The 17749-nt window shown below is 37.3% G+C and overlaps 1 protein-coding gene across 1 annotated transcript in view; it reads left to right on the top strand.

The window, feature by feature from the left end:
- LOC309815979 (transmembrane protease serine 11F-like) overlaps positions 1–12648 on the top strand; it is a gene marked incomplete at both ends in the record, with an annotated part of 56181 nt that extends 43533 nt beyond the window's left edge. The window contains 5 exon segments of the mRNA XM_082643101.1: positions 2653–2854; positions 6537–6707; positions 6709–6794; positions 8274–8416; positions 12490–12648. Coding sequence (XP_082499227.1) covers positions 2653–2854; positions 6537–6707; positions 6709–6794; positions 8274–8416; positions 12490–12648 — 761 coding nt within the window.
- Between the last annotated feature and the right edge of the window lie 5101 nt (positions 12649–17749).

Here is a 17749-nt window from a genome sequence, read left to right as displayed (position 1 = left end):
CTAGTGTTTTTGTTATAGAGTAGAAGTCTAAGGCTGGTGTGATTTTTATTCTTATATAGGTTACCTTTTGGTTTGTGGATGAAGGTAGGAAATCTTTATCCTATAACTTTTTTTTTTTTTTTTGCTAAGAGATCTAGATGTGGTTGTACTTGGCACTAAACTTTGGGAAATTATGAGCATTTTCAATGTGTACACTATTTTTTTCTCATTCTGGAAAAATGTTCTTCCTCTATAAATCTGATGATTGACTCTGTTCCAATTGTTCTTTTTTTTTCTTCCTCAGGAACACAAATGCTTTATTACCTGAATGTCCATTTTCTGCTCTCCATGTCAATCATTATTTCTAGTTCCAGCTCAGGTTACTTTCCTCTGCATTCTGAAAGATCTCATCAGATCTATACTCCCCAAAACCACTTATCTCTGTTATTTGGTGTCACTTTTTCTTTTTTACTACTTCTATGTGGATTTTATATCTGTTATGACATTTCTGTGATATTTTGAATTTTCTTTAGTGATAGACAACTCTTTCATTATGTGTACTCTTATCACAGCATATTTTCCCCTTATGTTTGGCTACTTTTTTCAATAAGATCATGTCTTCTTGCATATCTTTGCTGGTACCAAGCACATGTCCTAAAATTTTTTGATGAAAACTTTCTGAGATATGTCTGTCTTCTGAGTTTATATATCATATGATTTAGCAGATCTTAACCATGCTGTACAATTAGATGCAGATTAATTTCTGATCTTACAAATAGAGTATATGAAAACTATATCAACCACCCATTTTAGAGTACCACCAGCTCCAGCATTCACTGGTGCCAGTGCTCTTTCTTTCTCTGTTTAAATTTCTTTTCATTAGTCCATTCCTCGTGTGATAACAAAATACCGTAGTTTGGGTAGTTTATAAATGGCAGAAATATATTTCTCACAGTTCTGAAGGCTAGAAGTCTGAGATCAGAGTGCCAGTATGGTCCGGTGAGGGCCCTCTTCTGACTCAGACATCTTGCTGTATAGTCAAATGGTGGAAGAGGCTAGGGAACCCTGGGCACACTCTTCCGTAAGGCCCTAATCCTATTCATGAGAGCTCCACCCTCATGACTTCACCTACTAATACCACCACCTTTAAGGGTTAGGATTTCAACTATAAATTTTGAGATACACGTTCAGACCATTTAATAAAATAACTACATTTTCATAGAACTTTTAATCTTTCCTGTGTCTCTAGATAGGATGGTGTGCTGGACAGTGTGGCTTCTTTTGAACACACACAGAGAGAAAAGACTTTATGGGTCACAATTGGTTGGTTCAAACTATAGTTTCTATTTGGCTAGCTTTATTCCCTGGGCTGGGGAATCACAATAGCAGTGGCTTTGTCGGAATTGTTGGGGTCTTCACACAATTCTGGTTCAGGGATATAGCTTGGGTCATCTAAGAAGTTGCTTTTTAAACCAATCAACTGAATACTGCAGTTACTGAAAATTACTACCAGAATTTATAATTTTTCTTATCCTTCCTTAATTTCTGGTGATTTTGCTCCTTTTGCCTTTGAACAATACCATAGACTCAATTTTTTTCATCTGCAATATGAGGATAATAACATCTAACATAGAGGGTTGTTATAAAAATTAGGGAAAATATATGTAACACTATGTACAGGGCCTGGCTCATAACTAGTAGATATTATTTTTATTATTATTATCTTCATGCTTACTTTAAGGGAAAGTTGGGAGAGGAAGTATTAGGCACTACTGATATGGCACCATATTAAGCTAGACACTCTATTTGTTCAATTTTATGGTCACCTTAAGCTAAAGCTATTTAACACTAAGGGAGTTATGATAAATTTGTAAATATGATTTCAGGCAACTATTTTTACCTGTTTTTGAATAAAACCCCTTTTTGTAAAAAAAAAAAAACTTGTATTCTTAACAAAATATAAATAATTAAAAAGCACATTAATAAAGTATGCTAATATACTTTCAAGTATTACTTAAGGTTGATTTGAAGTCTAATCAATTGAGGGTTTGCTATCAGGGGATCAGAATTTTTTTAAAAAACTAGTCTTTTAAATTTTAGAAAAGCAAAAAAGTCATTGTATTTAAGACTTAAATATCAGGGCTTGTCAAAGACAGTCTAGAGATTCATGTCAAGGCAGAATCATGACCGACACTCAGTGTTGGGTTCTCTCTCAGTAGTAAGAATACAAGCTTTGATGTGGATCCTTCTAATTTTATGTACAACTCTGTCACCAGCTGGGTGACCTCCAGTAGTTTATGTTCTCCTCCAGAGCTGAGTTTTCTCATTTGAAAAGTATTTTGCTATAAATGTATCTGAAACCCTTAGCAGAGGATCTATACATTTTTATGCTCAGTATTTTATCTACCTATTTATTCATCCATATATGCTTTATATGGAGACCAAAGTTAATTCCTGGTTTGGATGCCTTGAAATGGTGGTAAATATTTCTTCTGAACCTCAATAGGATTAGTAGGACCCCTACAGAATAACCCCAGAGACTGAGTGCTAGGAATGGGTTAAAGAATAGCAGGTTCAATGGACTGTCTAACCATCTGCACGCAGTGCAAATCAGGATGTGCTTTTTTTCCACTCCTTTTCATGAAAACAGACTAACGCATGTTTCTTTGACAGACTGTGGAATAAGGATGACATCTTCATACATGCCATTACCAGCATCCTCTTCTACTGAAACGGTTGTCCAAGGAAGTGAAACAGCTATGGAAGAGGAGTGGCCATGGCAGGCCAGCCTCCAGCTCATAGGGGCAGGCCATCAGTGCAGAGCTAGCCTCATTAGTAACACTTGGCTGCTCACGGCGGCTTACTGCTTCCGCAAGCAAGTTTATTAGAGCTGTTGCTAGTCTTCCTTACTCAGTTATTAATTACCATCAATTTAGTGCTGGGAAGAGTCCAATCTCACCAGCTTATCCTCTACTCCATTCTGGATGGACCCTGTCCCCTAAATACATTATGGTTGCTCTATGCCCCAATCATACTCATCCCCTCACCCTTCTCTCCGTATCTATCGTGTTTGGTTTGCAACATTCTTATGGCTCTTACCACATATTCTCTTGTAGCATCATGACACCAGTGTGATCTTTTCTACTATGCCATAAATTATTTTAGTTTAAAGACTATTATACATGTAACAAATTTAAACTCTTCTACCTATTTAAAGAGAAAATTCAGCCACTTTAAAAAATATTATTCCATCTATCCTCCAACTATCAACATCCACCATCACTAAAGAAAAAAAATCAAAGTTATCACTCTTGAAGCTCTCCCTTCCAATTGCATTATCCAAGAACTGTGTGAGCTTTTATGGATCAGAGAGGTGTGTGGTTGGTGAGAGAGACCAGCCAGCCTTTATCACTGCCCTCATAGTATGTAAGACCGGTCATACACAACCCAAAAGGAGCTCTCTGCGTGGGATTTCACAGTTGTAGCTCTTAACACTCAGCTATATCACTTCACATACACAGACACGCACAGGCACGCTATTGCCCCAAGACCAGGGACACACTACATTTTCTCCCTGAGGTTTCACCATCAGGGTACAGAAAGTTTTTCCTTTTAAACCCTCAAAACACAAAAGCTCTGAGTAAAGGCCTGGTCAGTGGCACTGTTCACACACCCTTTCAGAGGAAACTATCCTTGGTGTGTCTAGGAGGTGCTTGATCATCCTTCTGTGGTAACACCCAAATTGTTTCAAGATGCCTACACCTTTATTTATGGAGCAGATGTGCAATGAGAATAACCTAATGAATTTAAGGTGACTGTCACTCTCTCAGGAAAGAAGAGAAAAGGGACTCACACAAATTAACAACCCCCAAAATAACTAGCATCATGCCTTAGGTAAACTTGAGTCTCACTAATTTTTCAAGGCTTTCTGATTTTTTTTTAATGTTTACAGAATCCTCCAGTCTTCACACCTGTGTTTGGGAGTGTCACCTATTTTGCTTTATAACTGATCTTTGCTTATATAAATTAAAAATAAATAAGCCCAGAATGTCAATGCATTTAGTGAAGAATATAAGCTATAATGACTGAGATATATTTTTGGCAGGTCCAGTGCTATCTCTGTGTGTTGGCAGACCTACATGGGGATCGGCCATTGAGTTTGATAAAATAGAGATAACTGGTGACCTTGATAAAAGAAACTGTGATCATATGATGGGGGTGGGAATGAATTCAAGAGAGAAAAGGAGAAGGATTGGATGCAGTGAGTTTAGATGCCACTTTCAAGGAGTTTCTAAATGAATGGGAGCAGAGAAATTTGACAGTTGGGAGTGGTTGTGGACTCAAAGGAAGGATTTTTGTTTGTTTGTTTTTGTTTTTTTGCGGTACACGGGCCTCTCTCTGTTGTGGCTTCTCCCGTTGCAGAGCACAGGCTATGGATGCACAGGCTCAGCGGCCATGGCTCACGGGCCCAGCCGCTCCGTGGCATGTGGGATCTTCCCGGACCGGGGCACGAACCCGTGGCCCCTGCATCAGCAGGCGGACTCCCAACCACCGCGCCACAAGGGAAGCCCCAGAATTAGTGTATTTTTTAAAATTTTGTTTAAGACAAATGTTAGTACATTTATGTCCATGAAAAATGATCCCAGTCTTTGTGAAACAAGAGTGTGTAGGGAAAAAGTTCTTGACAGGATATCATGAGACCTAGGCCATCTCTCTCTGACAGTAACCGGGTGGATACGTGACTTACCTGGGCAAGCCATTTAACTTCTTAGTGAGTCTTACTGTTCTTATCCACAAAACATATTGAACTGTGCCTATGACTGGAGACTCCCTTTCTGGTTGATGATGCATGAAGAGATGGGTATTCCTGTTTTGTCCACTCCATTAGCTTACAAGCTCCTTAAGGACTGAAGTAACATATGTCTTCGTAGCTTCCAGAATTCTAGTTTTCAAATGAATGCTTCAGCCCTAAGATTTCTGCTTTGAATAAAACCTTCCTTTAAAGTGTAAATAAGTAAAACCGATGAGAGGCACTTCCCTGGTGGCGCAGTGGTTAAGAATCCGCCTGCCAATACAGAGGACACAGGTTCAATCCCTGGTCTAGGAAGATCCCATATGCCGTGGAGCAACTAAGCCCATGTGCCACAAGTACCGAGCCTGCGCTCTAGAGCCCATGAGCCACAACCACTGAGCCCACGTGCCACAACTACTGAAGCCTGCATGCCCTAGAGCCCGTGCACCACAACTACTGAAGCCCCCACGCTCTAGGGCTCGCATGCCACAACTACCGAAGCCCGCACGCTTAGAGCCTGTGCTCTGCAGCAAGAGAAGCTGCCCCAATGAGAAGCCTGCACACTGCAGCGAAGGGTAGCCCCCGCTCACCACAACTAGAGAAAACCCGCGTGCAGCAATGAAGACCCAACGCAGACAAAAAAAAAAAAAAAAGATTATATACATAACCAAGTGGAAATTAAAAAAGAAACAACAACAGATAAGAGAGGAGCCCTCCCCATATCCCAATCCCTCTGCCCCTAGGCTCTGCCTGCTCATCCCTGGGGCAGTGCAGCGTACTCTGAAAACTACTGATCTTTCAGGTTTTTCATTACACTTAAAAGTTTATGATTCACCAACACAGTAATCCTGCATGAACAAGGAAATCCTCTTTCTGAATTCACTTCTGTGTGATTTCCTTTTAAATAATTTTCTTCTACATAGAGAATTTCAAGTTTCTATATATTTCTAGTCATTCTTGAAAGGGATAATTAGACAAAGAGGGAACTGGGCTTTATATTAGAATAGGGAGGTAAAGAGATGATAGGAGTAGACAGAATTTGCTTATTATGTATCTTGTGGTAGAGAAAAGCATCTGTGTTAAGGAAGAGCCTCAAAAATAGTAAGAGGGACTGACTAGGCCAGGTCAAAGGTGGTGGAAGCACTAACAACATGACACTGAATAGGGTTGCTTAGCTCTTGAGTATTGGGGCAGGGTATGGGCCTTGGGTGGAGAAACAATCCTGTGTACATATGAGGGTTTGTGAAGCAGACAAATTACACTTTATCTCAAAGATCAAGGTAAGACCCAGTAAACAAGAACTGACAGGTGAGTCATAAAATAAGAATGGATAGAGTGTCTCATACGGAAGGAAAATACCTTTTATGGTGCATAATATCTAAAACAAATCAAAATTAATTTGTACATACTTCACTGAAATTAAAGAAAAAAGCAAATTTGAAGAGTTTCTAATAAACAAGGAATTAAAATGTTAGAAACTAATTGTATAGTACCCATTACTATTATTATTCCAAACATAGCATGGAATTCCATTTAGTTACTGTACTCTCTTTAATTTTAGAGTATATAAAATATTTTAAGGGCTTTCATACTCTCATTTGTATCAATATTTTAACCTCTTTTTTCCATAAGGTCATCAACTGCAAATTCTCTCACCATAGGGATTTTTTAGGAGCTTAATTCCAATAGTTGGGGAGAATATGGTCTCAATCTTTTTTAAAGGATACAGTTAAGCATCACACATCTTACCCTTTATATTTTGCAGACATAAAGACCCAAATCAATGGATTGCTACTTCTGGCACAACTATAACACCACCCGCAGTGCAACGAACTGTGAGGAAAATTACCTTTCATGAGAATTACCATAGAGAAACAAATGAAAATGACATTGCTTTGGCTCAGCTTGCTACCCAAGTTGAGTTTTCAAATGTAGTTCAGAGTTTGCCTCCCAGATTCATCCATAAAGTTGTCATCTAAAACAAGTGTATTCATCACAGGGTTTGGATCCATTGTAGATGATGGTGAGCTGTTCAACATAATTTACTTAGTACAATTTTATCTTGGGATCTAATGAGGCATCTAGGGGATACCTCTTTAGACTCTTCATTAAAATGTAGATGTTTCTAATGTGTATGGCTCTGAGAAGAACAAGGTACTGTGTGTTAAAAAGTAAAAGGAATCAGATACCTGTCCTTGAGGAGTTCACAATTAACTGGAGCAGTGGTGAGGAAAGGGAGAGGTCAATAACATGATGAACAGAACAGACTGTCTTAGATACTATAAGAAGGAACAAAATGCTATGGGAGTACAAGGGAGTAAAGGATTACAAATTGTATATTTGCCAGATGTAAAAACTCCCGGCTAGCATATATTTCATATACTTTTTTTGGTTTAAATTCTTCCTAATTTTAATGAGGATATATAATGATCATAAACATGAAAGTGTTTTGTGAATGTTTTGAGACTCAGTTGTGCAGTATTCTCTCCTCCTAACCACTGGCCTTGCTCTCTGCTGGTGTCATATTGTTGGTGTATCTTGGGCATTTGTTTTGTTTCTCATGTTTTGAAACACCTGAAATAAGATGCAGGGGTCCCCAACCCCCAGGCCGTGGCCCAGTAGTGGTCTGCAGCCTGTTAGGAATTGGGCCACACAGCAGGAGGTGAGCGGTGGGCAAGTGAGAGAAGCTTCATCTGCTGCCCCCCATCACTCGCATTACCAACTGAACCAATGCTCACACCCACTGGTCCATGGAAAAATTGTCTTCCATGAAAACGGTCCCTGGTGCCAAAAATGTTGGGGACAGCTGCTATACGGCATAGAGTAGGACAAATAGACCTGTGCAGCTTGTATCCTGGTTTCTTCTTGAGTAGCTTTTGGAAAATCAATGAACTTCTCTGAGTCTCAATTCCCTTACATGGAAAAATGTGAAGTTGGACAAGATCAGTGTGATGAACCCTCTTCTCATGAAAAAAAAGGGCATAGGGCCTCCCTGGTGGTGCAGTGGTTGAGAGTCCGCCTGCCGATGCAGGGGATACGGGTTCGTGCCCCGGTCTGGGAGGATCCCATATGCCGCAGAGCGGCTGGGCCCGTGAGCCACGGCCGCTGGGCCTGCGCATCCGGAGCCTGTGCTCCGCAACGGGAGAGGCCACAACAGTGAGAGGCCCGCATACCGCAAAAATAAAAAAAAAAAAATAAAATAAAATAATAAAAATTTAAAAAAAAAAAAAAGGGCATACACACAAAGTATTGCATGTAGTTTTGAGGGTTCCAATAACTCTTGAAGAGTCACAAATATGATATAATATTGGGTCATGTATGTGTATTGTTCCTTGCATGTAGATATTTATGACTCAGAAAATAAAATTAGGCAATAATTAAATAATAAAATAATCTTAATGCTTTTGCTCCTAGGAATATACAATTTATGTGTCTTCTGAGTCTTAGATGTAGCTCTATTCAAAGAACATGTTTTTCATTTTTACATTTGTTTGTGTAATAGGACCAACACAAAAGAGACTTCGGCAAGCCAGGGTGGAAACCATAAGCACCGATGTGTGTAACAGAAAGGATGTGTATGATGGCCTGATAACTTCAGGAATGTTATGTGCTGGATTCATGGATGGAAAAGTAGATGCATGTAAGGTAAGTCCAAAGTCAAGGTCAAAACTTTAAGAGGAAAGTTTCCATTAACTATTTTTAATTTGGGCATATAGTTTACCTGGGAGAAAAAAAATGACATGAATTTTACCAAAGACTCAGTTTGCTTAAATAAACATGGTAACAAAAATGATTGTACTGAGTGTCTACTATGCCAAAACAATGCTAAGCACGTTCTATACATTATTTCATTTAATATAATGAGACTGAAGCATTACTATAATTATCCCTATTTTACAAATTAGGAAATTAAAGTCAACTGCTCCAAATTTCTGTTTCACACAATAACTCATGCTCTATTGTTATTTTCTTAAACAAATTTGGAATCAAAAGACAGAGAAACCTCTCCTCTGAAGACCACTTTATTCAGCTCTATCATCATCTCTCATCATCTTGTTTTTATTCCCCCACCTCCAAATCTCTCTACTTTGTCCCTTTCATTCTTTCATGACTGACACCTGAAACAGATTTCATCTCCATCCCAAGGCCTGCAATATTAACGTCAACTCATTTAAATGCTGGATTCTTAGCTCCTAGATCTCCTAACCTCCAGTGATCTTCACTCCTCCTCAGTCACCTATTCTTAGGGTCACACCTTGAGCTTTGTCACCAAAAACTATTCCATTTCCAGCAACACTAAATCCCCAAGTCATCCTATTTAACAACAATCCTCAATCCTTCTGCCTGCTTTTCAACTACTTCTGTTTCTTTGGCCACACTCTGTTACACCCCAACCTTCCAACCCTCACCCCCCAACATACACAACTTACACATATATTCTTTGTGTCCCTTCTCTGTTTTATTTTTATCTTTAGCTCTTGCACCATTCAGCACACAATATATTTTATTTAACTGGCTTATTATCTGTCTCTTTCACTAACCTAGAATATGAGCTCCATGAAGGCACACATTTTAGAGCATCCATTTTATTTTACTGCTGTATTACCAACACCTAAAACAGTGCCTGGCACAAATATCTGTTGGCTGAATATCATCCTTCTTCAATTTCATAGAGACCTGTAGAGAACAGCTTCTCTGCTATTTCACATTCCATTAATCCTTTCTTTTCTTCCACCATCCACTTGTCCAATTTAGATTGCACTGTGATCATTTTTTTTTTTTGGCCACGCCTTGCAGCATGTGGGATCTTAGTTCCCCCACCAGGGATCAAACCCCTGCCCCCTGCAGTGGAAGCATAGAGTCTTAACAACTGGACCACCAGGGAAGCCCCTGTGATCATTTTTTAAACACTTTTGCTAATACCCCAAGTCCACCTGATGCTCTCTCTTCCCAGTATTTCTGTCTGACAAAGTCCCAAACCTGGAAGGACTCAATTATTTAGTCTCTCTCTCTCTCTGCCTGTATCTGGAAAGTCAAATGCTCCTGGAAAAAATACAAGAGAACCCATGGTTCCACTATAGGTTCCAGATAACAAAACTGACAACCTTACTCTTTTTGTTAGTTTGTTTTTTTCTAAATCTACCTTTCTCTGAATTCTTCCACCATTTTCTACTTTCCTTAACTTTCAGTTTCGCCTGCCTGTTTATTCTCAACTGATGATTTTGTTTCCCAATTTTCAAAGAAAAATACAAGTCAAAAGAGGGGAGTTTCCCCATCTTCCCAGCACCAAGCATACAGACATGCCTTCATCCGGACCCTTGTCATCCACTTTCAGCTTAGATCACAACAGAGAAGCTGCCTCTTCACTAAGGCTGGTCCCTTCTCCTTTGCTCCATTTCTTCTTCTTGCTGGCCTCTGGGGAAGTTTACACTGGCAATTATGTCCTCTCTCTCTCTTTTCAGACTCAACATTTCTCTTGTAACTAGATCCTTCTCTATTCAGATCTCTTAAGTTAGGGAAAAAAAGAAATAGCCAATTCTTTTTAGACCCATAATGCCTCCAACTAGTGTCTCATCTTATCTCTTCTCTTTACCACCAAATATTTGCGAAAATGTCTCTACCCATGGTCTCAATTTCCTCACCTCCCACTAACTCCTCAAACCATTTCAATATGGTTTCTGCCCTATTACTTCATCAAAATCTCTCTTCCTAATGTTTTCAATGAACCACTAATGAAGTTATACAAATTTTTTGGTCTTCTTTTTTTTTTTAACCTCTTAACAGCATTTAATAATGCTTACCGCTCCCCCTTTCTTGAAATATCGTCTTCCCTTAGCTTGTAATGATTTTCATCCTACATCTGTCTGCTCCTTCTCTGTCTCCTTTTCAGGCTCATTCTCTTAATTCCATCTAATACATGTTAATCTATCCTATGCCTGTTTCTTTTTCACTCTATACTTTCTCTCCAGAGAATCTAATTCTCTTTCATAGCTTCAATTATGATCTTTTTGTTGATGTTTCATACATTTATACTTTTAGTCTTAACCTCCCTTTTGATCTCCAGACTTTTATATTCTATTCCTACTTGGCAGCTCCAGTTGGATGTTTCAAAGGCATCTCAGATTCAAATGTTGTACCTGATTCTGTTCTTATTCCCCTCCCCACCTGATCTTCTTCCTATGTTTTGTATCTCTATGAATGGCATCCCCTTTCATTATGCTAAATAAGCCAGAGTCTAGAAATCATTCTAATTTCTCTCTTTATCCCATATCCAATTGATTACCTAATCCCATGGTTTCTACCTCCTTAAATCTCTCTTCACCATTTCTTGCCTTTCTCTCTTCTCTCAACCTCTCTCTCCTCCCCTTCCCTTCCCTCCACCCTCCAACCACATTTAACCATCTAGTTTATCTCCCTTATATTCATTCTTATACTCTTTTAGTGCATTAGTAAAATGAATGCCCGGACAGTTTCTAACAAGATGTAATCTGATCATGTCAACGCCCTCCTTAAAACACTTAAAACTTCAGTGGTTTACCTTTTCTTTTATCTTATGATAAAAACCAAAACCGTCTGTAAAAGAGCCACAGGGCTCCATATAGACTAGTCTCTCCTTACCTCTATGGCCTCATTTTGTACCAATTGCCCCCTTGCTGTCTTCTCTCCAGTCCCCCTTTCTACAGGCCTTTGCATATGCCAGGCTCCTTCATGCCTAGAGCATTTGTCATGCTGTTCCCTCTGTCTAGAACACATTTCATCCTTTCTTTTCATGATTTACTCCTCTTCCTTTAGATATCAGCTCAATTACATCTCATCAAGGCAAATATCCCTTTCCTCCCTGACTAGTCGAATCCCCCATTGTATGTTTCCATAGCACTTATCACAGTTGTCATTTTGCATATTTGTAGGCTTATTTAATATTGTGGGTTTTTTAACCTAAATGTCAAGCTCTATGAGCATAGGGACCGTTCATTTTTGGTCATCGTTTTATCCTCAATGTCCACCATAATGTCTGGGACACATAATAGAAATTCAATAAATAGCTGATAAAAGAAAAAATAAATGAAGGAGGTGGAAGAGGCACAAAGAGGTTACCCTGTGTATCTTACCTCAGGTCACACAACCAGTAATTAATAGAACTAGACCTGAAACTTGGGCAGTTCAACTACTGAGACCACAATTTTAACCTCTACACTTACAACTGTTTATTTACTTAATCTTCCTTGATCCAAAAGAGATTTAAGAGATTTAATCTATATAAAATTCAGAAAGCAAACATAAATTAGAACTAGGTGAGTAACAGAAAAGGAGACCAAGATTAGGTCCATAAAATACAGTCAAGCTAAGACATTTAGAAGAGATCACAGAAAATTTCTGCCTATGCACAAATACCAACCTCATGTTAAATATTTTAGATAAATGCTTACTAAACCCCATGCTTAAAGGGTCTAATAAAACTAGCAAAAAATCTAGGGATGCTGAACCAGAAATAATGTAACCATTCCATATGAATGAGTGTTAGTCTTTCTAGAAAACAATTCACTTTAAAGATTAGCACAAAATTTTAACTCAGTTGAGAGAAACATCATATAATCTATCTCTAGTTTGGCTGCATGTTCTGTGTACCAGTTTCCATTTTTCCTGTGGAAGAGAGATGATTGCAGTGACCTTCCTACTGAATTAAATGTTAACAATTTTAAATATATTTTCTTCTCTAGGGAGATTCTGGTGGACCTCTGGTTTATGATAATCATGACATCTGGTACCTTGTCGGTATAGTAGGTTGGGGACAATCATGTGCTCTTCCCAAAAAACCGGGGGTCTACACAAGAATGAGTCAGTATCGAGGCTGGATTGCCTCAAAGACTGGTATCTAGTGTGAATTGACCATGAATTTTGTCCATGGCACACAGAGCTAAAACTCCTGCATATTGTGTATTATTTATATTCTTGTGGTTTGAATCAGTGCTTGTACTGGATGTCAAGAAGTTCTTCAGAGTCAGACCAATCTAATATCATGAAGTGAACTTTGTGTACATGTGACAGAAGTATTTCTCTACCCTAAGTGAAGAAGACACAGCAAATGACAAGTAGCACCAACTCCTCACTCACAAGAGAAACTGTGATCTTATTAATCAGATGAATATTTATAAATGGTTTCCCCCAAGTGAAGATGGGGAGCATCATTTTCCACAGGATATGAAGAGCTGCCGGGGCTGTCAAAGTCTTACCTCATACAGTATTTGGAGCACTTGGGATTCATATAGCAAAATATCAGACAGCAATCATCCCTGAGGATTCAGGGCTTCAACATTCTAGGACTGATGATTGGACATGCAATGGCTAGAATGGAGAAGTGTGGGATTTGTAATATAATTTGAACTCTAACCTGGGTTTATAAATAGTAATACAGATCATTATCATTAACCACAAGAGTCGCCATTTAAAAGATGTTTAAATGTATCTGAACTTGCTGTTAACATTGGGTTATACACATAAGCACTAGCTTCAGGATGCATGTTGTATTGTTACTAAGAATTTCTGATTTATTCTTTAACAGCATCTTGCCATCCATGCATCATTTGGAGTTAGACCAAAAAGGAGAATAAAGACAACTCTTGGGAACATGCTTCCATGGGTAGAAGATAAAAGGAACCAAAGGGACCAAGGCTAGAAGAGTTGAGTTTCAAATGATTAATAACAAAACAAGCACTCTAGATTTTTGTTGGAATGAGACATCCAATTATTTATTTAGATATACCTACATTAGCATATGGTGCTTTTATAAGTCTTCAGTTCTCTGACAATTCAGATACCTACCAGAATGTCAGGTTAGGAGAGTTGATTTGTACAAAGCACTTAGGATAGTGCCTAGCATATATTATACATCATATAAAGGTTTGTTATAATGGAAATGAATGTCTCTATGAGTTTTAAGGTAAATAAACTTAATTTGTCAAACGAGTGAATGATGATGGGGCTTAAACCAGCCCCAGGGGGTGGAAAGCACAGGCTTTGGCACCAGGCTGCCTGAGCTTGAACATTGGCTTTGCCACGTATAAGTTGTGTCCTTAACATCTCTGTGCATTAGTTCTTCCATTTCTGCAGTGAGAATAAAAATAGTACCTACCTCAGATCATCATGAGGATTAAATGCATGCTTACAAGTAAATTACTTGGAACAGTGTCTGTACACAGCAGGCTCTCAATATAGACTAGCTGCTATCAACTATTATTCATTTGTTTAGGACTCAGTAAAACAATATACTTTTTAAAAACTGTATATTTCTTCTTTAAAATCATGTACTTGATTTCAGAATACTTAAAATTACATTGTAAAAAAAATTAGGTGAATTACTAGGTTTTCAAAATCACTTTTTATGTCTCATTAATGTATGTTGAACCAAGGCTTCTTATACACAAGTAGTCATAGGATACAAGGTCATCTGTCACCATGGTTGTGACTACAGATGCAGCTGTTTTCACATCCAGGTCTCAAATGTAAGACCTCAAACACTAGACTTGTTGCTCTGATTTATCGGAGAAAAATTTAGCCTCTTAGTTTCTTTAATAACTAAAACTTTTAATTTACATGTATATGTGTTATATGTAGTATATGCAAACAAGATAAATATAACTAAAAAACTCCTAGTTCTTATCTAATATCAATATTAAGATATAATAAACATGAAAGGGTCATCATACACACTTTCGAAAAGAAAAGGTCACCAAATTTCTGAGTTGATGACTACTAACAATTAAATATCAATAGGAAAAACAGAGTAAACATTTAAATTCTTATGCTTCCTTTTGTACATAGAGAAACAGCCAAAGCTTTCTGGAGAATATTTAGCATATTCAAGATGTGTTTCACTGATGATATATCTTTTTTTATGTTAAAGTCTAATGCATCATTTGGTAAAAACAAGAAAACATCTGTCTACAAAAAAATTATTTTCTACTAATTAATTTCTATAAGAATGGATATGTGCTTTTGTGTACCTCTATTTATATTTCAGAAGACTGTGATAACTTTTTGCAAATGTCTGTGAAACTATATACTTATTTAAATAATTATATGATTAGTTTAATTCAACTCATTGACATTTTAACACAAATGAGAAATGCAAAACTCTACAGGAAAATCTAAGAAATGGAAAAGTAGATTTTAAATAGGATTTATGTATCCTATTTCTAGTTTGATCCTGACTTATTGAGTGGTGTTATGGGAATCATGTGATAACTTTTGACTCATATTTTCCATCTACCATAAGGGACATTAAGCTATTTACCCCATGGTATTGTTGTGAGGCTTTCCTGTTGAATAATAAAGTTGAAAAGTCAAATATTTAAAACCTGCTCAAAAAATGCAAAGTATATTATTGCAAACTGATATCAGTACAGATGATGCTGCAAATGCATTAAGATTATAAAGAAGGTGGCTTTTCTTTTTTTTAGTGTTAGCATTTTTATTTATCAGTATTATTGCTTGGTGAATTTTACATATATATTGTGGTTAAAAAAACCCCTAGGTTTTGTCCCTTATGCTGTGAATGCTATAATGATATATCTTTTCATAGTGAAAAAACTCTACAATTTGACTCGTTTTAAAAGACAGGTCAGGGCTTCCCTGGTGCGCAGTGGTTGACAGTCCACCTGCCGATGCAGGCGGCACGGGTTCGTGCCCCGGTCTGGGAAGATCCCACATGCCGTGGAGCGGCTGGGCCCGTGGGCCATGGCCGCTGAGCCTGTGTGTTCGGAGCCTGTGCTCTGCAACAGGAGAGGCCACAATGATGAGAGGCCCATGCACCGCAAAAAAAAAAAAAAAAAAAAAAAAAGACAGGTCAAATCCATTAGGTTGACAGTAAATGATACAGAACATAATCTCTGTGGAATGTCATGAGAACTAAAGGGTTAGTTTTTAATACTGGAGTAAGAATTGAACAAAACTTTTTGCAATGCTTAACCACCTCTCAGTTAAATCTTCATGATTCAATAACTATAAGAACAAAAATATTTTAATAGCAATCGCCCAGTGACTTATTGCTTTGTTCATATATTTATTTGACAGAGAGGGGATGCGTGCAAGGCATTCCTTCGTGCCATCATGGAAATGAAAAATAAACTTGTTACAAATTGTTGAAGTTAATGTTAGAATTATAGCTGTTAGAGTTGGGAGAGACCTAAAAGACTGTCTATATCAACCTCCTTTTTTGACTCATGTGAAATCAAAGCCAAGAGAATTTCCCCAAAGAATACAGTAGGTGATAGCCAGTAGAGGAACAGAATCCAGGAGCTCTTTCATCCAATTCAGTCTTCTCTCCACTACTCTGTGTTATGCACATTCACTAGCCAGGGATATTGCAGTTCTAGAAGTCACTGGGATTAAATGATTGTTGCCAAACAGATGTTTCTCCTTGGAAAAAATGTAAGTTAAACTCACATGGTGTTTAGCAAAGTATATCATTTAACCAAACCAGTTTTATGGTTAAGACAAACAATACCGCTTAAAACTATATCCAACTATACCTAAGGAAATGAAGGACGATTTTAACATAGGCAAAGCTGCAGAGCCAATTAAATCGGCAGGTCAGAACACTCCATGGAAAGTTTACCCTCCAAATCTATATCTTACCCTATCCCTTTCTCACCCTCCACACTAAGCTTTATAATTATGAAGTAACTTAAAGACTTGACGTGGTATAAATTATATACCATATTTTAAAATAAGGAGCAGCAAAATAGTTCAAACCCTGCTGAAACAACAAAAGTTTGTTTTGAACTTTGCTCTTTTTAATGCCTTATTAGAAAATCTGTTTTATAAACAGAACTACAGGAAGCACACTAAAATGCAGCAAACTAAAATGTTTTGATTAAGATGATTTTGTAAATACTTACAATAAACATTCTTTTACAGGTTTCAGTATTTTTCTTGCCTGAAAGTTTTAACTATGGCTAATAAGAAATGAGAAAAATGTAATCTTGTCATGCAATTAAGAAGAGAAATACATCTTTACTCCCAACTGCCCTTATCCTGTTAAATGAAACTTAATCTATTTCCTCACAATGTTGTAAGGCTTTCCTCTTGAATAATAAATTAAAGTCCAAATTCAGAGAATGTTTCAAACTGTTTGAAAAGTGCAAAGTATATTATTATAAATTGGTATCAGCACAGCTGATGCTGCACATGCACTAAGATTGTCATTGTTTTTATACAATGTCAGCATTTTCATTATCATTATTATTGCCTTATGTATTTTGCAAATACCACTGTTTTGTTGAAATTATATTTAGCATTTTCTTGAAGAGAAATAATATATAATACAGCTCATATGGTTAATATTAATTTATCACAAAAAGAAAAGTACCAAGCAAATCAAATTAATTGTTGTTCACTTGATAGCTTTAAGACTGAATATAGTCCCACTCCATTTTATTTACAGCATATTTTACGACAACTTGTTGGAGAACTCTATAATCAATCACTGTATAGCATAGGGAACACTACTCAATACTCTGTAATGACCTATATGGGAAAAGAATCTAAAAATGAGTAGAGATATTTATATATAATATATGTAATATATTATATATATGTATAACTGATTTGCTTTGCTGTACACCTGAAACTAACACAACACTGTAAATCAACTATACTCCAATAAAAATTAAAAAAAGAAAAAATCAACTGGGAACATTGTTAAAGCTATTACATAGCTGACAATGGAAAATACCAAAATCATTCCAAAGTCAGAATTTAACAAAGTATATTTTAAAGACTCTGCTTATTAATATCTTAGTCTACATCCTGAATTATTAAAGATTCTTTAACTTAAGTCACAGAGCTATGTAATTGTGAGTATGCTAACCAGATGTCATAAGTTTCCTGTGAAGTTCTATTTTTTTACATTTTGTTCCATTGTCAGAATCTATGTCCCAACTTTTATTTAAAATTTAGTTTTGGAGATGAGGAGATCAC

This window comes from Mesoplodon mirus (assembly GCF_964341445.2).
Source record: "Mesoplodon mirus genome assembly, chromosome: 2".
In the NCBI taxonomy this organism is placed as follows: domain Eukaryota; kingdom Metazoa; phylum Chordata; class Mammalia; order Artiodactyla; family Ziphiidae; genus Mesoplodon; species Mesoplodon mirus.
This window is presented reverse-complemented; position numbering and strand designations above follow the sequence as displayed.